The sequence below is a fragment of the Microtus oregoni genome, unplaced genomic scaffold (assembly GCF_018167655.1).
Source record: "Microtus oregoni isolate MIOR12 unplaced genomic scaffold, Mior012 000025F_ref0000491, whole genome shotgun sequence".
Lineage (NCBI taxonomy): Eukaryota > Metazoa > Chordata > Mammalia > Rodentia > Cricetidae > Microtus > Microtus oregoni.
In genome coordinates this window covers 31,067,459-31,093,664 of record NW_024543084.1, presented here as the reverse complement: position 1 = coordinate 31,093,664, position 26,206 = coordinate 31,067,459, and the positions used below count along the sequence as shown (strand labels likewise).

The following is a 26,206-nucleotide window of genomic DNA, read 5'->3' as shown; positions in this document are numbered from 1 at the left end:
GTTTCTCTTTTTTCCTTCTCTTCCTTCTCCCCCACCCTCCTCTCTCCCTTCTTCCTTTCCTTCTTTAGATTAAAGGTGCGCACCACTGTACCTGGTGTGCACCACCGTACCTGGTGTGCAGTTTCTTACTGATTCTTCACTTATCAGTGATGACAAAATGCACAAGAAATGACTGTTGACTACGGGGCACCTTTCAGAATCCATCTGTAGACATTGATCAGGGTCACATATGGTGCACACTTTTAATCTTAATACTCGGGGAAGCAGAAGCCTCTGTGAGCTGGAGGCCAACCTGGTCTACTTAGTGAGTTCCAGGCCAGTCAGAGCTACACAATGAGACCATGTCTCAAACAAAACAAAACAAAACAAAATTGACCTCTGCTTCAGTGCAATGTATATGGTAGTCTTCAGTGCTGACCGTCAGAGGGCCTGGAGGCTAGGGAGGACGATGTGATGCATGGCGCAAGGGGCGTAAACTCTATCCTTCTGCGAGGTTAATGTGAATGCTTAGCATCAGATAAACAGTGAGAGATGATTTAGTCACTGGAATGTGCGGGGATTTTGCCTCATGAATATTTAAAAGCTTGTGGTCAGGGCAGTGAACCCATCAGTCAACAGAGGGACCCGGTGACCAGCTGTTGAGTGGAAATATCTATGCAGGCATTTATAGGACTTGTAAGGAGATAGCCTGAACCTGTTCTAGCGTGGCGGAACATTTGTTGGTTGTTCAATGCTTTGTCTTTGTCAATATTCCTTTAAGGATATAGCCACACAGATTCTAGAATTCATAAGTGTGTTTTTTAGAGCATTTTTTGGGGGGTGTTGATTAGCCAGTCCTTCCAGGACAAAGTAAGTATCATTTCTTTGGAAGAGCTATAATATCTATGACAGGTTCTCAACTAATATTGAGCCATCATATCTACGAGCAGGTTCTCAATGAATATTTCTTGTCATCATGCTGTATTTGGTGTCACAAAAGTCGCCATTAAACCAAAACTAAACATCATACTCCCCTTTAAAACAACAATGCCTCCTAAACCTCTGCAAAAAACCCCAACCCCCAACCTAACAAAACCAAACCAATAATGCTTTAGAAAAACTACTACAGACGTGAAATTCATTTCAACCAACTCAACTTGTTTGCAGTTGGTTAAGTGTGTGTGTGTAAGATAAATGCCCGAAGAGAGTTCAGTTGAGAACACCAAAGACATCAATCATCTCAAGAGGCCACAGACACTTTAACACAGTCACAGAGATACCGACAAGAGCACGCCACAGGAAAGATCACAGACAACTAGAGGACCTGAGCAAGAACAGCCCTCAAGTGAGGCAACTTGACAAAGGAAGTGTTGGCTTTTAAACCCCTGATCACATATTACCTGTCACATTTCAGCTCCCACAGCAGCTCCATGTGGGTACTCTCTCTCTCCACTAACTTACACATGAAGACGGGCAGCCTCACGACACTTACAGGATTTACTCAAGTCATGCAGTGTGCATGGGAAGGACGGGGGCCTGACCCACCCTGATCTATTTCCTGCCATCCATCCATCTAGTCCTTTTAGTTAGAAAGTGCTGCAATGGTTTTTCTGGTCACACTGGTACAGCTGGACAACAGCAGTTGAAGCATCTAAGTAACTTGATCAGTCTCCTCAAGCCCCTTATATTGAAGCGTAGGTTGGTCTTGAACTCATGATTTTACTGCCTCTATCTCTCAAACACGGTAGCTACAGGAGTATACTCTCACCAAGGATTAGAAATAAATTCCTTTTTGTAAAGCTCTGTTTTTAGTGCGTGCGTGCGTGCGTGCATGCGTGTGTGTGTGTGTGTGTTATGTGTGTAAGTGAGTGCCACAGGCGTCAGGTACCTCTGGAGCTGGCTTTACAGGTAGTTTGTGAGCTGCCTGAAGGGAGCACTGGGAACTGAACTCAGGTCCTCTGGAAAAGCGGTCTGCAGTGCTCTTAACTACTGAGCCATCTCCCTAGCCCTATAGATTAATTCTTTAAAAAATTATTTTATTTATTTATTTTATACATATGAGTGTTTTCCTGCATGTAGTGTGCATATCATGTAAATGCCTGGTGTTTGTGGAGACCAGAGAGGGCACTGGGTCCTGTGGAACTGGAGTTGTGAGCTGCCTTGTTGGCACTTGGCATCCAACCAGGGTCCTTTGAACAATATCTCTAGCCCTATAAGTTTATATTATTGTTGTTGTTGTTGTTGTTATAGAGGCAGTATCTCTTTATAGAACCCTGGTTGTCCTAGAACTCTGCGTAGACCAGGCTGCCCCTTCCTCCCGAGTGCTGGGATGAAAGATGTGCACCACTACACTAGGTGAATTCTTAATGTATATAGGGCTTTCAAGTCTAGCTAAAGAATTCTGCAATAATTTAAATTTTCTCCTGATCTGCCTTGGTGACCCATGAGCCTTAGGCTCTGGCTTTGCTGCTTGGTCTGTGAGCTGAGCCTGCAGATGAAGTCTCAAAGGCACTCCACCTGGCAGTTCCCACGGCTACCCTGGAAGGGAGTGTCTGTCATGGGGATCTGGGCAGCCACTGTTTGCCAGGAGGCTGTGCACACACCTTTGATGAAGGATCATTGCTTACCTAGAACATCCTTATAACTCCCTGTGGCTTCTCTAGCATTTTATCACTTCCTCCTGTCATTAGACAAGACAGCTCTCAAAGGCAGGTGGATGACAGTGTAATTCAGGCAGGAAATGGCTCCTACCTGCAACACTGCGAGCTAGTCTCTAAAGTACACACTGGGTATCACCCCAGTCTCTCCGAAACCGAGGCTGCAGCTTTTCGGTGAGCAGCTTAGACAGCCAAGGACCATGAAGCAGCCTGACATGATTCTTTACCACTGAAGGAAAAGACACTGTGGTCTGGATAATACTAAGGGAGGAAATGCACAGGCCTGTCTGTGCATAAACGCTTTTCACGGTGTAGCGGGTGAGAACGCAGGGCCCCGTACAGACTAGGTGAACAGTTTATCACTCAGTTACATCCGCATCCACGTGTCTGCATCTGCTTCGGCATTCATTGCATAATTTCTTTTGCCAAGTGAGTACATCCATGCTGGTTACATTTTGTTCGAGATTAGAATATATGGTTTATGGACACATGGAATGTGGATGCTGTTGATGGGTAATTGAGTACACACTGAGAACCATCCTTCAGAACTACCAATATAGATTCGTACTGTTCTGACTTAGTATGCGCTGTATGACACTGAGTTTACTGTTTACTGGGGGGTGTTTATAGAAACTCAGCTGAGTATTTTTAAGATTTTATTTATTATTATAATTATTAGTTTTGGAGACAGGGTTTCTCTATGTAGCCCTGGCTGTCCTTGCTCTATAGATCAGGCTGGTCTTGAACTCAGAGATTCGATTGCCTTTGCCTCTCAACTGCTGGGATTAAAGGTACACACCACCACACACAGCTCTTATTATTTTTAAAGGTTTACTGTTTTTATTTTATATTTATGAGTGTTTTCCTGTATGTATGTATGTATATGTACTATGTATGTACTTAGTGCTTGAGGAGTCCAGGAGAGAGTGTCAGGCTTTCTGGAGCTAGAGTTACAGGTGATAGCGAGTCACCACTTGGGTATTGGGAACCAAACCTAGGTCCTCTTGTAAGAGCAGCGAGTATTCTTAACCACACAGCCATCTCTCCAGCCCCACCCTTCTGCTGAGATAGGTTTTATGGAGCCCAGGCTGGCCTTGAACTCTTGATCCTCCTGTCTTCACCTCCCTAGAGCTGGGACAAGGGCAAACCACCTGCCTGAGTCATATTAGATTACGACTCTGTGTACACACCAGCCTGTAATGGAGTTTCTGCTCCTTCACAAAGGCATAGAATCCTTATTTATTTATTTTTTTCCACAGGGTTTTTTTTTTGTGTGTGTGTGTGTCACCCTGCCTGTCCTGGAACTCACTCTGTTGACCAGGCTGGACTCGAACTCATAGACATCTGCCTGCTTCTGCCTCCTGACTGCTGGATTAAATGCATGCGTCACCACCATCCTGCAGGGGGTGGAATTTTATGTAAAGGGTTACAGTGGGTATGTTTGAGGATTTTTAGGTGTAATATAGTTGTAATGTCTGTTTCATAGATTTGGACAGGCTGGGATGATTAAGTAGACGTAAAGCATCATGGCGGTTAGGGGGAAGAAGTAGAGAATGAGAGAGAGACTACATCACGCTAATATGACATTCAATAATGGGTCCTTCAGAACCGCCTATGTCCTGGATAGCACTCTAAAGAGCTGCCTGGAGCACAGACTAAAACCAACCAAATCTGCACATTATAGAACACTCTATGTGATGTACAGAGTTTAAAATTATCTTATTTTGTGTAAAATATTGCCTTACCTGTTTTGTTTGTTATTGACATTTTTTTTCAAGGAAATGATTCAGTGAAGATAAAGCCTTTAATTTTATTTTGGTTTTGTTTGTTTTGTTTTGTTTTCAAGATAGCGTGTCTGTGTGCAGCTTTGAGTGTTCTGGAACTCACTCTGTCGAGCAGGCTGGCCTGAAACTCGCCAAGATCTGCCTGCCTCTGCTTCTCTGAGTGCTGAGATGAAAGGCGTGTGCCACCACTACCTGGTTAATTTGAAACATTTTTATTATATTTACTGAAGCACATGTGTGGCATATGCATGTGGTGGTCACAGAGCAACTTGCAGGAGCTGATTCTGTCTTTTCAGCATGAGGACCCTGGGATTGGAACTCTAGTCTTCAATCTTGGTAACAAGTGCCTCTAACTGATAAGTCGTCTTTTCTGCTCAATAATTTCATTTCATCTCGTGTTTTATGATCTGTTTTCTCTCGCAGCAGACACTGATTACGCATGGATCATGAGCAGAAAGGATCCAAGTGTCGACTTTCGTCACTAAATTCTGTATTCTGTTCTCACTGAGTTATGATTTTTTAAAGGCACCCTTTTTTAAATTTACATTGTGTGTGTGTGTGGAGAGAGAGAGAGAGAGAGAGAGAGAGAGAGAGAGAGAGAGAGAGCGCACATACATGAGCTGGCATGCCTACATGTATAGGTCAGAGGTCAGCTCTCTCCTACTATGTGAGTCCCAGGAATCAAACCCATGTCCCCAGGCTTGACGACAGGAACCTTTACCCATCTCACTGGCCTCGTAGTGAGATTCTTATACTGAACATTCACCTCTTTTCCTCAAAAAATGCAATACGTGTAACCCAACTAAGAAGCTATGTGATCTAACATGCCCATTTAGAGGGGATCATAAAGAGGAGCCATACCGTATTTTTGTGAAAGAAAGAAGGGAGGTAAAAGAGAAAAAACATGAAAGAACAAATAGAGACATTGACTCGAGCCAGCCAAATGCCATGTGGGCAGCACCCCAGATCCAAAGCCACCCAACTTCAGCAGGTGGTTTTCTCTGAGCCTGTTAGGGAGAGACGTATCGGAGTTCTAGATGAGTGACTGACTCCTAGGTCCATGGCCATCTCAAGAATGACCCTTCAGTCAGCCTCCCAAGAAGCATTTATCTTCATCTCCCGCTAGCTTCAGAGGGACAAACAGTTCTAATCTCAGTCGCAACAACTGTAAGACAAAGAGCTGGAGTGTGTGGAGCCGGTGCCAACTGCTTGAGACAAGGTGGAGAGGCCTGCTTGTGCTGGTATCAGGTAAACTCGAGGTCCTCAGGAGGCTCTTGCAGCCCAGAGCCAAGACAGTGAGTCTTCTCTAAGAATGGGGACACACAGTTCTTCCTGACAAAGCCGTGCTGCTGTGGGACACGGGGGCAGGGTTTTCAGGAAAGAAAAGAGTGGGGGCTGTATCTGAGGTGCAGCTGTTTTCCTCAAGCACAGAGCTGAGTAGTGATCAGCATTTCTCTCCTGCGTTAGGCTTAGAGATCATAGTGGGTGTCTAATTTCTTGGATGATAAATGGTCATTAAATGTATAACTCTGTACAGGAAGCTTAGTTTGCTTTTCTATTTTTTATTTATTTATTTTTGTTGTTTTTGACCTAAGATCTTCAGCCAACACTGGCCGTAAACTCCTTATAAAGCTTTGGGTAACTCTGATCTTCCTGCCTTTGTCTCCCATGTAGTGTTATTACTGGTGTCTACAGATACCCCTGGTTTATGTGGTACTGGAGATTTAGTCTAGAACCTTGTGCTTCCTAGGTGAACACTCTACACCATCTACCTCAAAATGTATTTTTAAAAATTAATTTTTAAATTTAGCACACAAAATGATGGGTTTTGCTGTGGCACCTCAGGCCCCGCCCTTAGCTGAAACACTGTTGACAGTTGGTGGCTGCCGGATGTGGGCATGGCCACTGGTAGTTGATCAAGCTCCACTGAATGACCTGATGAGCCCATATCCTTGCACACATGAGCAGTAGTAACTGGCCTCAGTGGCTCCGAAATGAAAGAAAAACGACATGACGGTGGGAGAGAATCTGTTGGAGTGACGTCCATGGGAAGTTGGAGGGGAAGTGATGAAAAGGTGTTGGATATATGCATGAAATTTTCAAAGTATTAAATATTATCTTGAAAATAATAAGTAAGCAGGGTGTAGTGGCACACACCTTTAATCCCAGCACTAAGGAGTCAAAGGCAGGTGGATCTCTGTGAGTTCGAGGCCAGCTTCATCTAGAGGGGGAGTTCCAGGACAGCCAGGCCTACACAGAGAAACCCTGTTTTGAAAAACTTAAACACCAAAAAAACAAAACAAAAGACTAATCTGGTCCATGTAGTGAGTTCCAGGCCATCAGGGCTATAATAGTAAGACCCCATCTTAATAAATAAGTAAATAAAATTAATTAATTAAATGTCACACACACACACACAAAAGGCATTATTGGTTTTACCTTTTGTTGCTTTGGAAATACAGACTCACAATTTTGCCTAGGTGTTTGACTATTGAGACCAAAAATTTGATTTCCAGTCTTCTGGATTGGTCCATAATGTGGAGCTGGAGGTTAGTGATGGTAAGGAAGCAATGACATAGTCTTGGTTCAAGACAAGATGGAAGGCTATGTCAGTCCCAAAGTCACCACCATATGAGGGAAACACATTATCACCCAGTTAAAGTAAATGCTGCTTTGGCCTAACTCTGTCAGCCAAATCCATTTTAAACAAATACAATCCAAGCAATTTGTGAAACGAGAACAAGGCTTTACAGACTCCAGTTAGGATTCCCACTGAAGATTTTGGCAGGAAGCTGGGTATGTATTTCGTGGGACCCTCGTGTTCTAATCCGTTGTTCACCATTGCATGTCTATGAGACATCATCTATTTCACAGACAGTACTTCTCACAGACAAGAGTCTATGAAAAAAAGTTTGGTTAAAATCCACAAATGGGAAAGAGCAGGAGAGACGGCTCAGTGCTTTAGAGAGCTTGCTGTTCCTGCGGATGTCCCGGGTTCAGTTCCTAGCCCTCATTCAAGGTCTAAGAACCATCTGTAACCCCAGTTCAAGGGGTCCAGAGCCTCTTTGAACCTTCTCAGACACCAGGCATGTACTAAGCTCACATGCATACATTCACATACATACAGGCAAAACATTCATACACATAAAAAAATAAAAATTCAAAACAAATCAAACTGCTGTAAGCACAGGCAGGCAAGTTGGCACATGTCTTTAATCTCAGTACTGGTGAGGTAAAGAACCCTGTGGGTTCAAAGTCATCCTGGTCTATATAGTAAGTTCCAGGACAGTCAAGGCTACATGTGAGACCTTGACTCAAAACAAACAAACATCTACAATCATAACTTGTTTATGATTTTATCTTATTCTCTAGAAATATCTAAAATGTTTTTGGCATGTATTTATACATACATGTATAACTTTTTGGTCTCAAAAATGTTCCCTGAGTTATTATTTATTTTGCATGGATCTTGGTGACGTCTGGACCAGCTAACATATTCATATGCCTCCTTTTCAACACCTGCTATTATTGGCAAAAACATGGCATTGGGGTTTAAACTATATCTTCATTTTATGTATTCTTGAGCCTTAATGAGAACTAATTCATTTTTGAGACAGAATTTCTTGTGTCCCAGGCTGGATCTTGAACCCTTGATCCCCCTGCTTGCACCTCCAGAGTGATAGATTACAGATATGTGCTGCCACATCTGGTGTCTGCGGTTCTTAGGGCTTCCAGTGCTGTAGGCAATCCCTCCAGCAGTTGGCTATCTCCCAGACACAACTAAGCTACATTCCCGAGGCTGAAGAGAATTAAAAAAAAAATTTGAATGCTTTTTCTTCCCAGCATACACACTTAAATAAAACCACACACACAGACACACGCAGACACACACATAAAATCACACACAAATTCACACATATGCATACATACACACGCACACAGATGCACATATGCACACATACACATACAAATTTACACATACCCATACATGCACATGCACACACAGAAACACATATACACATATAAACTTACACACACACACATGTACACACATAAAAGCACATAACAAACATGCACACACACGCCTATGCTTGCACCCACATGCACACATAAACACACATGCACACATATACACAAATGCACACATATACACACACACATGCACACATAAATTCACATGCACACACACACACACACCCCAACCATAAAACCAAACATACTCATTCTCACACACAGAGTGGAAACAAAACCAAATCCAGTCACAGAGAAAGATGGTTGTGAAGGAAAAGACAGACAATGGCCGTAAAGGGCTCTCCCTCTCTTTTCTGTCTTACCTTCATTTCTTTCATTAGGGTTGGTGTAGATGGAAGCCAGAGAAAACAAAGAAAAGATGAAGAAGGCCAGCAAAATGAACGCCATCTCCAGGTTGGTGAATGGAAGCTCCATGGAAGCCCAAAGGTGTTTTCACCTACAGTAGGAAACAAACATCGCCTTAGGGACACCGTAGTCCAGAGAACTGCTCAGCAATTATTATTTTAGAACCGAACACATATGCTTAAACTTATCAAAGCACCTATGTACCCAGAGCCATTTAATTGGCCTTGGTGAAAACGAAGTGTGGCTTGGTGTGGTGATACACGGCTGTCATTTTAGTGTTAGGGTGGCCTGCGTAGGATCATTGTGAGTTGAGACCAGGCTAGTCTCTAGAGCCAAAATTCTGTATAAAAAAACATATCTATCCCAAACCAAAAGCAAGCATACAAACAAAAACCAAGAATACGGGGATGGAGAGATGGCTCAGTGGTTAGGAGCACTTGCTTCTCTTATAGAGGACCTGGATTTGGTTCCTAGCCCCCACATGGTGGCTCACAACTGTCTGGAACTTCACCCCAGGGGATATGACACCCTTTTCTGCCCTCTCCAGGCACCAGGCTTTCACAAGGTATACACACAAACACACATATATATATATGAAGACAAAACACTCATATACATAAAATCAAAACAAATAAACCTTTTAAAAAAGAAAAGGTGTGTTTGTGTATGTTTTTAAATATTAATTTGGCATGATTAACTCAAATTTGCTTTGCATAAATAGGAAAAGGACACAGGGATCTGAAGCCTATGATCACACATTTTTGTAAGACTTTTTATTTTGAAGCTTAGTAAAAAAAGGTCCACCTCACTTCTTATTATTTACTATCGCATGTGTGGATGATGTGTCTGTGAGTGCCTGTGCTGTGGCAAGTACGTGGAGATCAGGGGACCACTTCGTGGCGTCAGTTGTGGAGATTCAGCTCTAGCTGTCAGCCTTCTGTTGCCAGTGCCTTTACCCTCTGGGCCATCTCACTTGCCCTATTATATTTTATTGTTTTTTTCAATAAAAATTGTTTTATCTATCTATCTATCTATCTATCTATCTATCTATCTATCTATCATCTATCTGATTATTTATGTGTGTAAGCCGCATGTATTAAGGTGCCCTTGGAGGTCAGAAGAGAAAGTTGGATCTCCTGGAACTGGAGTCCGGCACCCATGAGAAGTGGGTGCTAAGATCTGATTTGTGTTCTTGGGAAGAGCAGCAAGTGTTTTTAACTTCTGAGCCACATTTCCAGTCCCTCTTAGATCTTTTAGACAAATCCCAACTGTTTAAAACACTGCCAAGAGTCTAGGGGAGTTCTGAAGACACCTAGAGAAAGAGAGGCCCATCTTCCCTTCAGAACCCACTCAAAGGTTTCATCTACTGTGTAAAAAGGAATTTGTTAGTCTCTTCTCTAAGGCTTCAGGTTCCTTTTAGTGTGGAATTCAGGTGATCTCAACATATTCTGTAGATGAGATTGTGGACTGGAAAGTAAAATATCTCTCTCTCCTCTCTCTCTCTCTTTCTCTCTTTCTCTGTCTCTCTGTCTCTATCTCTCTGTCTCTGTCTCTCTCTCTCTCTCTCTCTCTCAGCACACTCTCTCTCAGCTCTCTCTCTCTCTCTGTCATATACTGTCTCACTTCACAGCCTCGACTATCCTCAACTGCTCTGTAGATCAAGCTGACCTTGAACTGAACTCACAGAGATCTACCTCACCTCTGTTTCCCTACTGCTAGGATTATTGAACCACTATGCCAGCACCCTCCTCCCCACTTTTTAAAATCTGGAGTGAAAATATGGACAAAATTAAAATAAATGCAATTTTTAAATGATTTTTAAAATAAGACAGGACAGTATCATGATATATGCCTATAATCCTAGTATTTGAGAGGCAGATGTAGGAAGATAGGAGTTCAAGGCCCACTGCAGCTACATGGAGAGCAGGAGATCACTACACAAAATTCCAGCTTCTTCTTCTTCTTCTTCTTCTTCTTCTTCTTCTTCTTCTTCTTCTTCTTCTTCCTCTTCCTCTTCCTCTTCCTCCTCCTCTCCTCCTCCTCCTCCTCCTCCTCCTTCTCCTCCTCCTTCTCTTCCTCCTCCTCCTCCTTCTCCTCCTCCTTCTCCTCCTCCTTCTCCTCCTCCTCTTGTTCCTCCTCCTCCTCCTTCTTTTTTAGACATGGTTTCTCTGTGTAGCCTTGTGTGTCCTGTAACTAGCTCTGTAGACCAGGCTGGCCTTGAACTCACAGAGATCCACCTGCCTCTGCCTCCCAAGTGCTGGGATTAAAGGTGTGTGCCACCATGCTCAAAATTCCAACTTTTTTTTTTTAAAAAGAAGGCCCAGAATGGTGGTGGTGGTGATGTGTGTGTGTGTGTGTGTGTGTGTGGTGTGCGTGTGTGTGCATATGTGTGTGTATGTGCATATGTGTGTGTGCACACACACATGTATGTGCCACAGCACAGGTAGGGAGGTCCCAGGACAACTTTGTGGAGTCTTTTCTCTCTTCGCCTTTCCACGGGTTCCAGGGAGCAACTCAGGTCATGAATCTTGTGAGTGTTCTACCCGCTGAGTCATTTCACTGCCCCTGTTAAAGTGAACACAGATCTTCAGTAGGATCAGACAGACTGAAGCTGATTTTATAATAGCTGTATCTCCACATGCAGGATAGAGGAAGGACAAATGGCAATGGGGAAACATCTCAGTGTGAGGTTTTGTAGCTCTGTGCTAATATTTTAGCAATAGTGAAATTTAGAAAAAAGGAGAAAAAGGGAAGAAACAAAGCCAGGATCTACTCTGAAGGACATGCAGGGGAATGTGGGCATTCTACTGGCTGTATGGGGGAGCAGAGGGACCCAAGACTCATTCAGGAAAGAGGGGAGGAGATGAGGCTCACCAGCAAAACCAACCCACATAATTGTGAGTTGAGTGCGGGAATGTTAACCCCATGGCTAGCAGAGAAACATACTCACACACATCTTCTTACTTATCATCATTTCAAAACTGGATGTATTAACCTACTTCTTCAAAGGCTGTGAAGATTATTAATTCTGCTACAAAGTTACAGAAACCAGAACTTATATTTATTGCTAATACACAGAAAAACGGGAAGACAAGAAAAGTGATCTGTGGCGCCATCTACTGGCGTCTGCATGCTGAAGGGTAGAGAAGGAAGAATGGCTGAATTCAGGGATGCTGTACTGTGCCTCTGTGGTGCAACATGCTGATGTCAAACGGCCTTACATGTCCCATAGTTTCATTCCGTGCTTGGGATTAACACTCCTGCTTGCTGAGTGTGGGGCTGCATGAGTTTAATCCCAGCTCTCGGGAGACAGAGGTAGATGGATTTCTGTGAGTTCCAGTCTAACCTGGGCTACGAAGTGAGACCCTGTCTCCAAGCAAGCAAGCAAGCAAGCAAGCAAGCAAGCAAAACAAAAAGCCACGAAACAACAACAAAACCAAACCCCACTTTTGCTTGCTTGTTGTGAGACAGGCTCATGCCACACAGTCGAGGCAGGCCTTGAACATACTGTGCTTATTTTGCCCCAGCTTCCCAGGGCTAGGATTACAAGTGTGTGCCTGCATGACTGGCTTTGTATAATATTCTATTGTCTATTTATTAACTTAGTGGTTGGAGCCTTGTGTCTGCTGGGAAGCGCTTTACAGCTGAGCTGCCCCTTAGCTGAAACAATGGCATTAGTGTAGGTGTTGTGGGCAGAGATAACCGCTGTCACCCTTTGGATACAGGCCACAGTGAGCTCTTTCTACTCCAGCATCTCCTGGGCTGTAATTCCAGTAAAATAACATTTTCCCCCTTTCAGTGGAAAGCTGTGTGAAGATGATACCACACAGTAGCGACAGTGTCAGATTCTTTCCACTTCTGAATGAGGAGCCTGATTACGTCAGACGGACAACGCCCTTGGGCAGGCACTCTCCCCACCATGCCCTTAATCCTACAAAGACGCTCTTACCACCACTGTCAGAGCGTGGAAACTGGTCAGCATGTACTCTCTCGAGGCCGGGGTACAGTTTGGTGGCAGAACATGTCCTTGGCATATGTGATGTCCTGGGTTCAGTTTCCAGTGTGTAAACTACACATACCATGTACACACAACACGCACACATTACACATGCACATACCACACTCTTACACCACACATACATACACACCACATACTCATACCACACACACTATAGACCACACATCCATATACACGCTACACCCCCATAGCTCCCCATATACAAACCACATACCTACCACATATACATACACACACTGCACACACACACACACACACACACACACACACACACACACCAGAGACACTGCACATAGATACCACATACTCACACAAACATACATACACACCACACACATATACCTCACATACGTACTGCACCCCCATGCCATACACACACTACACATACCACATATACCTCACAAACACCACACACATCAAATATAAACACGTATACACACACCTCACATACCCACACCACATACTTATCACATCCACATGCATATGCACCACACACACATGTATCCGTCACAATACACACATATCACATCCACACCACACACATATACATATCACATACACACCACACAGGCACATACCACATATAGACCACACATATACCATATCACATATCACACACACACACATGCACACATGCACGTGTGCACACACACACACACACAAATTGTCTAAATACAAAGACGGTGTTTCTCGAAATTCTTGTGGAACATCTGAAAAGCATCTCTTTTTTTCCTTGGGTTGTATACCCCATATGCGGTTTATTATTATTATTTTTTTGCAAGTAAGTTGTTTTTCCTGTGTTCTAGTCGAAACTGGGCTTGACATTGATTAGTTGTCATTACAGTTTTGATGATCCACTGGGTTTCCTTGTTCGTCTACCCTGCTCATGAACTATGCTCCATGACCACAGGTCTCTTCTATTCCCTCTGTGTTAGGAGGGTTTAGAAAAATGACTTTAGGGTAGTGTAATAAAAGTTCCTTCCTTCCTTCCTTCCTTCCTTCCTTCCTTCCTTCCTTCCCTCCCTCCCTCCCTCCCTCCCTCCCTCCTTCCTTCCTTCCTTCCTCTCTTTTTCTTTTTCTTACTTTTTTTCCCCCTTGAGACAGTGTCTCATGCTTTTTATGACCTTGAGCTGAATCTCCTGCCTCCATTCCCTGGGTGTTGGGATTACAGGTCTGCACAGCCATGTCTGCTGTATGTCTGCCATATGCTCCGGGGCTCACACCCAAGGCTTGATGCACGCTACCCCTGAACTGCATCTCGGCCTGTAGTAAAAATTTCCGTGAGTCTTCCCTGACTCAGTCAGTGAGAGAAGCCCATGAACAAACAGCTCAGTGTAGAAACCTGAGTTTCAAGGGGATGGAAATGTGGGCTCAGAAGTCTCGGTGAGACCAGTCAGACTACTGCATGTTGACACCTCAACCAGAGGACAGGACGTGCGCTTGGAAAATGGCCTCAGAGTCTCCCAGTCCCAGCGACGTCCTTCCTACTCTTGTCCTCTCTCCAGAGGGCTATGCCCTTCTCTTTTGCCCCTTCCCTTTCTCTCTCACACTATGCGCCCTGCCTTTCTGTGATGTGGCACTTTTGAGTGATGGCTTGGGGACTGTGAGGAACAGGCCCTTCTTATCCAGTCTCCTTCCTTGTGTAAACGCTCTGTATGTGCACTGAGGGCCTCGGTACCTGATAAAATGAATGCCTTAACCCAAAGAAAACATTTGCCAGTGTTCAAATAAAGAGCTCATTCACAACCCAAGCAAATAGGTAAACTTTCTGGTTACCAAGGAATGTTTTTGGTATTTGAATTCTAACATCTGGCCACATCAGAAAATGACAGGCATGGAGGAAAAAAAGAGAAAAAAAATTCATGTGAATTCATGTGAACACTTCCTCTTTCTTCTTCTTCATTTTCTTTCTTTTTTTTTCTCCCTCCCTCCCTTCCTTCTTTTTTTGAGACAGGGTTTCTCTGCATAGCCTTGCCTGTCTCTGCCTCCCAAGTACTGTGATTAAAGGCCTGCATCACCACCTCTCTTTTCCTCATTTTCTTTTCTTTTTAAATTGTTTTTATTAAGCTATATATTCTTCTCCGTTCCTCTCCCTTCCTCCTTCTTCTCCTCTACCCTCGTCCATGATCCCCTTGCTCCTAGTTTACTCAGGAGACTTTGTCTTTTTCTATTTCCCATGGAGATTAGATCCATGTATGTCTCTTCCTCATTCTCAACGGCCTTGGGAAGAAAAGCTATAGTGAGTACAGATATTCTCTCAGATTTCAGCTAATGCACAGACTGGCACTAACCCATTATGATGCTGTTTCCTGGTTCCCTCCTCTGTCCTCTTTCTGGGACAAATGTCTCACGAACACACCTGCTCCATGAGCATTGACTGCCGTTAAGTGGCCGTCTTTCTGCTGTGTCTGTGAGGATGTGGAAGCGGTACAGGTTTCTGTCATGGGATGACCACTGTCTGCAAAACAAGGCTTTCAACTATAACCTCTCTCTTTTTAAGGGAAGTGTTGATTTGGACTCACTGTTGAAGGGACATAGTCCATTATGGCGGATAGAGTATGTGGCACCTGGTCACGTATCCATAGTCAGAAAGCAAAGAGGAGAGGACTATAAAATATAATCTTTTTCATCTCTGAGAAAACACCACATGTTTGTCTATATGCGGGTGTTCTAGAGTTGTCTATTCACCGTCTAGGCTCATGCAGGTGGACAATGGGCTTAGTAGTTTATTCCCTATCTGAACTTTCAGCTGTAGAATAGAAATGACTATGACTTCTACTTCACATTAAAATTTTAAAAATTATGATTTTGTTTTATGCGTATAGGTGCTTTGCATGATTTTTGTAGAGGCCTGAAGATGGCAGTAGATCACCCAGAACTAGAGTTACGGCCGACTGAGAGCCCTATGTGAGTTTTTGGAATTGAACCCTGGCCTTCTGCAACAGCAACAGTGCTCTGGATCTCTGAGCTCCTATTTCCCACCATTTTAACTTCCCACATCTCTCTTCCTCTCCCTTTATATCCTCTCCCCCACAGCGTCTCATGTCACCTAGGCTGGCCTCAAACTCACTCTGTAGCTAAGGCTTTCCTCCTGATCCCTCTGCTGCGCTCCCTGGGGCAGCATCACCATACCTGGTTTACATACTACCGGAAGGCCTTGTGCATACCAGGCAAGCACGTTACCAACTAGAGTGTAGTACATCCTTAGTCCCTAAATGTTGACTAACTTCCCTGGCCTTTGGACAATTCCATACATGTCTTCCCACTTAAATGGCATTTCATCAGTGAGAAATTTCCTCTAAATAAAATTTCAGGTGTGGGAAAAATATTAAAAGTTCTTGCTATAGTTTGAATGTAGAATGCATGTCATAAGCTCATATGTTTAAATACTTGGTCACCAGCTGTTGAAGCATTTTAGAAAGGTTATGGAACCTTTAGAAGCTGCCACCTTGCTGGAGTGGGTACTTCACTTCACAGCGGAAGGCCTTGAACCTTGCTGGAGGAAGTGCATCGTAGGTGCGGGGCTTGAAGCTTTCTATCCTGGTTCTACTTCCCACTCTTTCTTCTTCTGACTACAAGCAGTGTGACCTGCTCACCTAAAGCTCCTGTCCCCATGCATTTTCTGCCTGTCATTAACTGTGTCCCTCTGGGGCTCTAAGCCAAAATCAACCCTTTTGCTCTTAGGTGGCTTTGTCTTACAGCAGAGACAAAGACAAGGAAGTTATCTCCAGTACCACGCAATCACTGAATTCTCCCTCGAAGATTTTGTTAGAACAGTACCCTGCTTGTGCTTGGATTTCCCTAGCACAGGGGCTCATCACCAGCAAACTCAAAACACTAAATCCAAACGATCCTGCTTGTTAGGGACTTTTTTTCAGACTAGCGGAAATCTCCCCCGTGCAACCGTTACCATTTGGTTCCCGAGCACGGAGGTAGAAAGCCACCTTCTTATGAAGATTTAACAAACCACTGGGGCTTCCTTCCTGGTTTCTAAACAAACATCTCCCAGATGACATAATTCTGTACTTTCTTCCCATGCTTTCTCTCTTTTATTTCCTGTCTTATTTAAGTAGAACAATCAATTAAAAACAGGAAAGACCATGTTTTGGGTTAGGTCGACTTGCAAAGATCTCAGCTGAACAACCCTTGCCTTTTAGTTTCTCCTTCTACCCATAACCCCGTATATGTCTGTTTTTTGTTTCCTTTAAAAAATATTTTATTTTATGTGTGTGGGTGTTTTGCCTGCACGTATGTCTGTATACCATATACATTCCTGGTACCTGCAAAGACCAGAAGGGGGTGTCTGATCCCTTGGAACTAGAGTAAGAAAGGGTGTTGGGAATTGAACTCAAGTCCTCTAGAAAAGCAGCCTGTGCTCGTAACTATTGAGACATCTCTCTAGTGCATACTACTTTTTTAGAAATAGTCAAAGGCTGGCCATGAACGTGGCTATGTATATGAGGAGAACTTTGAACTTTGGATCCTCCTGCTCTACCTCTGGAGTGTGTTCCACTATACTAGGTTATTCAGTGCTGGAAACTGAACCCTAAACTTTATGCATGCTACATAAGTGATCTACCAACAGGATTACACACCAGACCCCATTTTTTTCTAGTATTTTTTTACTCATTTATTTTATGTGTTATGAGTGTTTGCCTGCTCAAATGCTTGTATGCAATGTCAGTAGCGGTCAGAAGAGGGCATCTGTGCTAAATATTTTTATACCATCTTGACATAAACCAGAGCCTTCTGAGAGGAGGAAACATCAAGGACCTTAGCTGGCTCCAGTGTAGCAAACAAGGCTCTGGCAGGCCTTGCCCTACCGCCATTCCCTCTATCTTGATAAAAACTGTGAGATTATATCCCTAAAGCTAGGCACATTATTTAGCCACTTCTCTCTCCTGAGGCTGACTGCCAACGTTCAGCTATCAAAGTATTGAAGTCTAGCAATCAAAAAACCCTCTTTTGGCCCACCTAATTAACACCCCCAATTAAAATTAAACACATCATTCTAACACAGGGTTTCGCTTTTGTCTTTATAAACTGGCATTTGCCTATGTCTCTTCTCTATCCAGAGGCAGCCTTTGTCTCTCTGGGACAATTATTCCTAACCCCTCTCTCTCTTACTTTTTTCCCATTCTCCCTTGTTCCCTTCTTCTTCCTCCTCATCCTCTTTCTCCTGTCTATGTTACTTATCCCTGCCCCCTGTCCCTCTGGGACAAACAAATTTCCTATGTGCTGAAAACTTGTTCTTGGGATGTCCTGAGCCAGCCTTGAGGTCCCTACAAAAATGCAGTTAAGAAACTGTCTTCATAAGATTGGTCTTTCACCAAGCCTATAAGGCATTTTATTAATTAGTCCATTGTTGGTGGTGCTATACCTGGACTGGCAGTCCTGGGTTCTATATAAACAGGTTGAGCAAGCCACAGGGAGCAAGGGAATATCCAACACTCCTCAATGGCTTCTGCATCAGTTCCTGCATCCAGGTTCCTATCCTGCTTGAGTTCCTGTCCTGACTGCCTTCAATGATGAACAGTGATATGGAAGTGTAAGCCAAATAAACCCTTTCCTCCCCAAGTTGCTTTTGGTCTTGGCTGATGGGGGGAGAGTCTTCTGTTTTGTGTTAATTTCATTGGTTAAATAAAGAGACTGCCTTGACCCTTTAATAGGACATAAAATTAGGTAGGCGGAGTAAACAGAACAGAATGCTGGGAGAAAGAAGCTGAGTCAAGACAGTTGCCATGATTCTCCCACTCCAGACAGATGCAGGTTAAGATCTTTCCTGGTAAGCCAGCTCGTGGAGGTACACAGATTATTAGAAATGGGTTGGATCGATATGTAAGAGCTAGCCAATAAGAAACTGGAACTAATGGGCCAGGCAGTGTTTAAAAGAATACAGTTTCCGTGTAATTATTTTGGGTAAAGCTAGCCGTGCGGGCAGCCGGGTGCCGGGGACACAGCCCCGCCACTCCATATTACAACACTTGGTGTTTAATCACAGCAGTAGTATCCCAAATAAAGACAGCATAGAGTCCTTTGGAAACTGAAGGTACAGATAACTTGGAACTGCCACATAGGTGCTGGGAGCAGAACCAGAGGTCTCTGCAAAAGCAGCAAGTGCTTTTAACCCAGAGTCATCTATTTTAGCATTGAACCCTACAGTCCCTAGTTTTGTTTCGTGAGGCAGAGTCCTGCTATATACATCAGACTGGCTTTGAACCTGTTATCTTTCTACTTCAGCCTTTCAGATTTTGTGCTTGCAGACATGTTCCACCATGCTGAGCTTTTATTTTTATTTTCATATTGTATCTACCGTTAGTCTGAACCCACTGGATCTTTCCTTCCTTCCTTCCTTCCTTCCTTCCTCCTTCCCTCTCTTCTTCCCTCTCTTCTTCCCTCCCTCCCTCCCTCCCTCCCTCTCTTCCTCCCTCCCTCCCTTTAGGAGACTCTCTTGACTACAAATCCATTTCTCCAACCTCTAGAATCTTTTATTGTTTTAGACAGAGTTTCTCTGTGTAGCCCTGACTATCCTGGAACTCACACTATAGACCAGGCTGGCCTCGAATTCAAAGATCTGCCTGCTACTGCCTCCCAAATGCTGGGATTAAAGGTGTGTACCATCACCTCCAAGAGTCTTTATTTCCACTTAATTTCATATCATCAGGATGAAAACCACCTATCCTGCCCATCTAAGATCTTTCTGTATCATTCTCTTATTACCATGTTTCAGAAATTCTTTGAGATTTATGCCACCCACAAGATTTTTGGCTTTACTGAAGTATAATTGCATATAAAAATTATGTATATTTAGGAGAGATGGCTTGATGTTTTCCTATACAGACACACCCACAGGGTTAAAGACCAAGCAGTCTGTGACTTCATTTAAGTTTTGCTGAGAACACTGCCTGGAATGAGATTCTCTGTCCTGTAGGAGCAGCACACACTATTGTTAGCTGTTTGTTTAGATAGTCAGCTATCGGAGTTCTAGGGAGGATTGTCTGCAGTGAGACATGTGAATGGAGCCTGGCACTCTTAATAAGCACAGCCCTTGCTGTTCAGTTCTCTTCCTGCGTCTGTCGAGAATTGCCCTTGTAGGTTTGCGTGTTAAACGATTCTTTTAAAATTTAGTCTCAGTTTGTATTTGGCTTTAAAATTTCATTAGCTCCATGACTTTTTTATTGGGTGTTAAATACATATAATCTATACTTATTAATATAGTATATAGCTATATATACTATATAATGCCATGGAGCTCCAGGCCTCGGGCCTATTGTAAAGCCACAGCAAGGAGGAGCTTGAATTCCTGATCCTCTTGTCTCTGGTTTCCACGTGCTGGGACCCGAAGTGTGTCATCCCATCTAGTCTACACGATTAATTAATTACTTGTGTGTGTGCATGGGCATTTGTGAATGTAGATGTGTGTATCTCCATGGGTGCCATGGAGTCCAAAGAGGGAATTGGGTCCCCTAGAGCTGGGCTTACAGGCTACTATGAGCCACCTGTTGGGTTCTAGGAACCAAACTAGAATCTTTGGCAAGAGAAGCAAGTGTTCTTAATCACTGAGTGATCTCTTCCACTCCGCCAACTGGCGTTTTAAAGGAATGTATTTCATTTTATGTGTATTTATCTCTCTCTGTCTCTCTGTCTCTGTCTCTGTCTCTGTCTGTCTGTCTGTCTGTCTGTCTCTCTCTCTCTCTCTCTCTCTCTGTGTGTGTGTGTGTGTGTGTGTGTGTGTGTGTGTATGTGCGCGCATGTGGCTATCAGGGCCCTAGGAGGCCAGAAGAGGGAGTTAGGTATCCTGGAATTGGAGTTATAGGCCCTTGTGATACGAATGGAACTCAGGTCCTCTGCAAGAGCAGCAAGTGGTTCTAAATACTGTGTGGTTTCTTCAGCCCCTCACGTGGCTATTTTAAAAGTGATGGGCAGGGTTTGGTGGCACACACTTTTAGTCCCAAACTCAGAAGACTAAGGCAGAAGGACTGTTATGAGTTCGATACTAGCCTGGTGTAGATATTGAGTTTCAGGCTAGCCAGGGCTACATTGTGAGGTCCTGCCTCAAAGTAAATAAACAAAATAAAGTAAAAATTAAAAAGTGACTACTCTCACCCAAATAAACATTGCTTTTTTATTCCAACATTTCATATTTATTTATCATTTATTTATTGAACAGGATCTCAGGCTTCATGCCAGATTGGCCTGGAACTCACTATTAGTCCAGACTGGGTTCAAATTTACTGCAATCTTTCTGCTTTAGTATCCCAAGTGTTGAATTACAGAAATGAGCTACCACGACTGTCAATCTATGTCTTTGCCTCTCTGTCTCTCTCATGAAGGCTTTTCTGGAATTTGTTATGCTTCTGCCTCAACCTCTTATGTACTGGGATTAAAGGCTTGTGCCGTCATGCCTGTCTGGCTTCATTTTAATATCACTTCCTGTATCTCTATAAAATATATGTTATTATAATTTTATAAATAAATCTATATATGATATTACATATAATTTTATATAATGTATATATAGTTATATATAAGATCACATATAATATAATTTATGATAATATAGTATTATATATATATTTTGTTTGTTTGTTTTTTTGAGACAGGGTTTCTCTGTGTAATAGCCCTAGTTGTGCTGAAACTAGCTCTTGAAGACCAGGCTGACTTTGCACTCATAAAGATCTGCCTGTCTCTACTTCCCAAGTCCTGGGATTAAAGGCATGCGCCACTACCACTTTTAAAATTGATTTGTGGTTATAAAAGACAAAATAAAAACTTGGAAGAATTAGAAGCCACCCAAGGGTTTGTGCTTGTCCTTTGCTGCTCTCATGGAAGTCTTCAGGCAGTAGACATTCATGTTGCTGAAGGAAACGTTAGTGGCTGGCAGTTCTCGGAGGTGTGCCTTCCTAGATCCTTAAGCTTCTCTCCTGAGTGTGGGCACTCTCTTCTCATGCTGGGACTTTAATATTTTTAAATCCTCTTTACTCTAGGTAGCTGGTCATATGCTAACAAAGCGATCCGAATCGTTCCGCGTCTGAAAACTAATCAATCTCCACAGACTTTCCAACTTCAGATTCCCTTGAGCTCGGTTTTCAGCTTGGGAGCAGGTGCCAGCAGAATTCCTCTTTGCAGGAATTTCAAAGAGTTCATTTATTCCCAGGGTGGAGTCACATCTCCCCGGAGCCCAGCTGCTTCCATGCTCGTCAGCCTGACAAGATCGAGGTGACCTGTTTGCTACACATGAAGAAATAGTTTTTATCTTGTAGCCCAAGCTAGCCTCAATCTTGTAAGTAAAATGACCTGGTAGTCCAGGCTAGCCTCGATTTTGTATGTAAAATGACTGTGTACTTCTGACCCTCCTGCCTCTATGTCCTGTGTGTTTTTTGTTTGTTTGTTTCAAGACAAGCTGACTTTAAACTCAGAAATCCTCTTGCTTTAGCCTCTAAAGTGCTAGGATTCAAAGTGTGGGCTACCTGGCCTGGCTCCCTGGAGGTGATGTTGAATGTGTGTATCTAATCATTTTGATGAAATTAGACAGTCATTCTACCTTATTAGAATTTGGTAGCTGTTAAAGACAGGAGAAGTGTGTGGCCACGCCTAATTCAGAAGCATTGCTCATTTAGGATGCCAGACCTGGATTCTGATGTTGGGGCTCCCTAAACTTCTCCTTTTTTAGGTAGGGTCTCATTGTGTAGACCAGGCTGGCTTGGAATTCGCTATGTACGTCATGTTGGCCTCCAAGTCCCAAAGATCGACTTGCCTCTGAGTTTCTCATTTCATCACTTCCTGACCCTGTGCAGAACTCTGTGAATGTAGGGTACGGCGCAGAGTCTGAAGAAGTAATGTATTTTTGTCCCTTCTGTAGGCACTTCTTTCTAGAACCCGGGAAATGATGGCAGGGGGTGGAGGAATGTGGGAGGGGGCAGACAAGACAAAAGAGCAGAGACTTCATTAGATTGTCTTGAGTTTGAGAGGCAGGCAACCCCCTGTTCTTCATTGCCAGTGGCCACTGGACTGCTGGACACTCACTGACCCAGCTCCTCATAACCCTAGATTATACAGGTAAGAGGACTGTGAATGGCTTCTTACAGTGTGTATATCAGTGTGTTAAGAGCGGATAGCTAGGTTCCAAAGGGCATCCATTTCTGACCAGCTTTGTAAATCGACAAGATAAGCCTTGCCAAAGTTCAAGGGTGGATTGCAATCAATTGTTTTATGGTGCTGATGACAGCTTAATGATGGAATTATATGGAGAGAAATCAACTAAGGGAGAGTTCTGTTTGTTACCTGGCTCCAGAGATGAAATTGTTTATTATTTTTTGTAATAGTTTTAGAGAAAAGAATATATTACTTATACTATGTCATGAAGCCTAAATACTATTTAATATTATTATTGTTATTTTTTAGAGCTTTTTTAAAAATACAGGACCTAATTATGTAACCCTAGACCATCTGAAATTCACTGTAGACCAGGCTGGCTTCAAACTCACAGAGTCTAACCTGCCTGCCCAGTTTCACACAATGTTTTTGAGGGTGATAAAATTATACGAAGTATCTTATATAATCAAAATGAAAATTATATTAGGGCCAAGCAATTCTATTCCCATATATTTTTACATAAGAGGCTGAAAACACATCCAGAAAATATGTGCATAGATTCATGGACAGGCTTATTCACAATAGCCCAAACTGGACCAGGCTTAGGGTTCCATTGAGCAGAGAATTCACATGTAGATTGTTATAGATTCACACAATGAAATACCATTCAACAATACTGATACAACACAAATAAATCTTTAAAAACTCTACGTGTGTGTGCATAGTGTATTGAGGAGAAGAATATTTGCCATTGTGGGGAATGAATAATGACTGACTAGATAGGAAAATGAAGAATTTTCTAGATAGAGAGTGAGAGTGGTGTTCTATACCTCAACAGAGATTTGTATTACACTCACCAAATGCCACGTTAAATATTATGCCTTTCAGTGGACACTAGATATTTTTTTTGAGGTAGGTTCTTTATGATACAGACCAGGTTGACCCCAAGCTTGTAGAGATCTGCTGACCTCTGCCTCCTGACTGCTGGGATTAAAGGTGTACACAACTATGCCAGGAATTTTTTGAAGGGTCTTTAAAATTTTCTTCTTTGAGAGTTTCACAGGTGTATTCAATATATTTTGGCCATACCTCCCCTTACCACTCCAACTCCTTCCGGACCTGTCACCAGGTCTCCTTTCTATGCCACTGGGAAGGAGTTTCTAGCCTAGGAAAAAGGTGACATGGTGAACCCAAGTGACATATTTTCTTCACTGTTTAGACTTAAGTTTGCTGCAGTCTTTAACTTTATAATACATCATACACATGATGAAGCTAAAGTGATGGGGGTGTAGATAGATGGACTGTAGACAGCCAGAGAGGCAGCTAGCACAACAGCGTGCCAATCATGACTTCCATATTGTTGATTTCTGGATATTCTTGATGCAGTCACTCTATTTTCTTTCAGGCCGAAACTACTTTCAAGATGAAACTCTAGGAACACAAAGGCATTGCCACTGAAGGCCTAAATAACTGACCTTAGGCACAAAAACAAACAAACAACCTCCCCAAAAAAACATCGTAAATGCATACATATATATAATAAGTATTGCACCCCAAAGAGCCTTAAAAATTGTTAACAATGCAATATCGTTTGCTCTCTATCCTGACGCAAGCAAAAGTTCCACACTTACCACATCCTGAGCAAATCTGACTTGTCGGTTCCCTCAGTGTGACCTTTGGAGATGTATACATACCTGCACATCCTTCCTAAAATTCCTAGATTAAATATGTAGAAAAATAATGTGGGCCACAGATTTTTATCAGCTGGTCATTATATAAAGAGATATATTCAAGAGGAAATGCTATCATTTAATCTGCTTTTAATTGTCACAATAAATAAGAAGGGCTTTATTTAACTATGTTGCCCAGCATTTTTCTTTGTAGTTCTTTCTTGTTTCGTGGTACCACGTTTTCCACAGTAAGAAAGTACCAGAACTCAGTAAAGCTTTGTGGTTTAATTTAGTTTGTTCAATTGCTCATGAATTCAACAAAAATACACATTTTCTAGCTTTGGAGAAAAAAATGAGGACAAACCAGAGAAATGTAGCAGAGGAGAGGGAAGCCCCTTTCAGGACATGTTTCCAGCAAAGTAGACAGTGTCCTTCAGTCTGGGAAGTTAAAAAAATATTTTTTACTGTTAAAAAAAAATACATTCAGGAAGAAACAAGCAGCAGACTCTTGTATCTGGACTAGAAAAACATCTTAACAGTCCATATGAATGAACAAAAAAGTTTCATTTTAAGGCAAAGAAAACACTGGAATCATATAATCACTTACCAGAAACATTCCTATCCCGAGAGAAGCCAGGAAGGACCGGTGAGGCTGGTGCAGACAAGAATCTTCTGTGTGTCAGATTAGAAGGAAACTTCGCCTGTTAGTGTGCGGTCTCACTGGCTCTCCTGCAGGCCATGAAAATGTGGGTTTAGGATGCTACTCCATTGCCCGAGCTCCCTAATCTGCCTGGCTTTTAATCAGGACTCCTCCGATGTGAATTAACATTCTCAAGGCGAAGAATAAACAAATAAAGGCTCACTTCCTTGTGAAGAACTGACGAGGAAACAGGAAGTGGTGTGAGTATTCTGCTGTTTACTTTTTTCCATCACACACCTAACTGCAAATACCATTAGCTTATAGGACAGGGAGCCGGCAAACACTACCCGTGGGCAGGCACGCACGAGCCTTGTGGGCGTGACATAAGACTGTGGTTGATCTTTAATGTATCCTTTAACCTTAAGGACACAGCCCGGCTGGAGGGAAGAGAATTTAGTACGCAGGTAACTTCCCAGCCATGCTTACTTACAGACTTCGTACCTGCTTGCTGAGTTTGGGTTCTGTTTTCATGGGTCCCTTTTCAGGGCTTTCTGCTACTGCCCTACAGTGAGGAGCTCTTGGGCGTTCTTTCTTCTTATTCAATATTTTCTGTTAGTGAAATTTGCAGGGTAATGGCTGGATCTGGAAAGTGTTATATTAATTGAGGTGACCTAAACTCAGAAAGACAAAAATGCCTATCTTTTTCATATGTCGATCCTAGCTTGTACTCTACACAGGTATGGGCGAAGCTTAAGTGGAGGAAGGAAGGAAGGAAGGAAGGAAGGAAGGAAGGAAAAGGGAAAATACCCTGTGAAATACCAGCCAAATTTTAATGCAATAAAATTAATGCGATGAAGGAAGTTGCAGATGCCACACAGAAACACCAAGTTAAATCCACTAAACTGAAGATAAATGGAGATGGCTGCTGATCCGGTTCTGCTAGGGTCAAGGTGCTTGCTGTCAACCTGATGACCTGAGTTTGATCT

At 42.9% G+C, this 26,206-nt stretch overlaps 1 protein-coding gene across 1 annotated transcript; it reads right to left on the bottom strand.

Moving 5' to 3' along the window:
* Positions 1-41: 41 nt before the first annotated feature.
* Smim31 (small integral membrane protein 31) lies at positions 42-25,506 on the bottom strand (the record flags this gene model as incomplete). Its single annotated transcript, XM_041674053.1, has 4 exons — positions 25,188-25,506; positions 11,287-11,362; positions 8,731-8,888; positions 42-64 (listed from the first exon to the last, which is right to left on the bottom strand). Coding segments are annotated over exons 3-4 (159 nt in total), but the record flags the coding sequence as incomplete, so codon positions are not given.
* Positions 25,507-26,206: the final 700 nt, after the last annotated feature.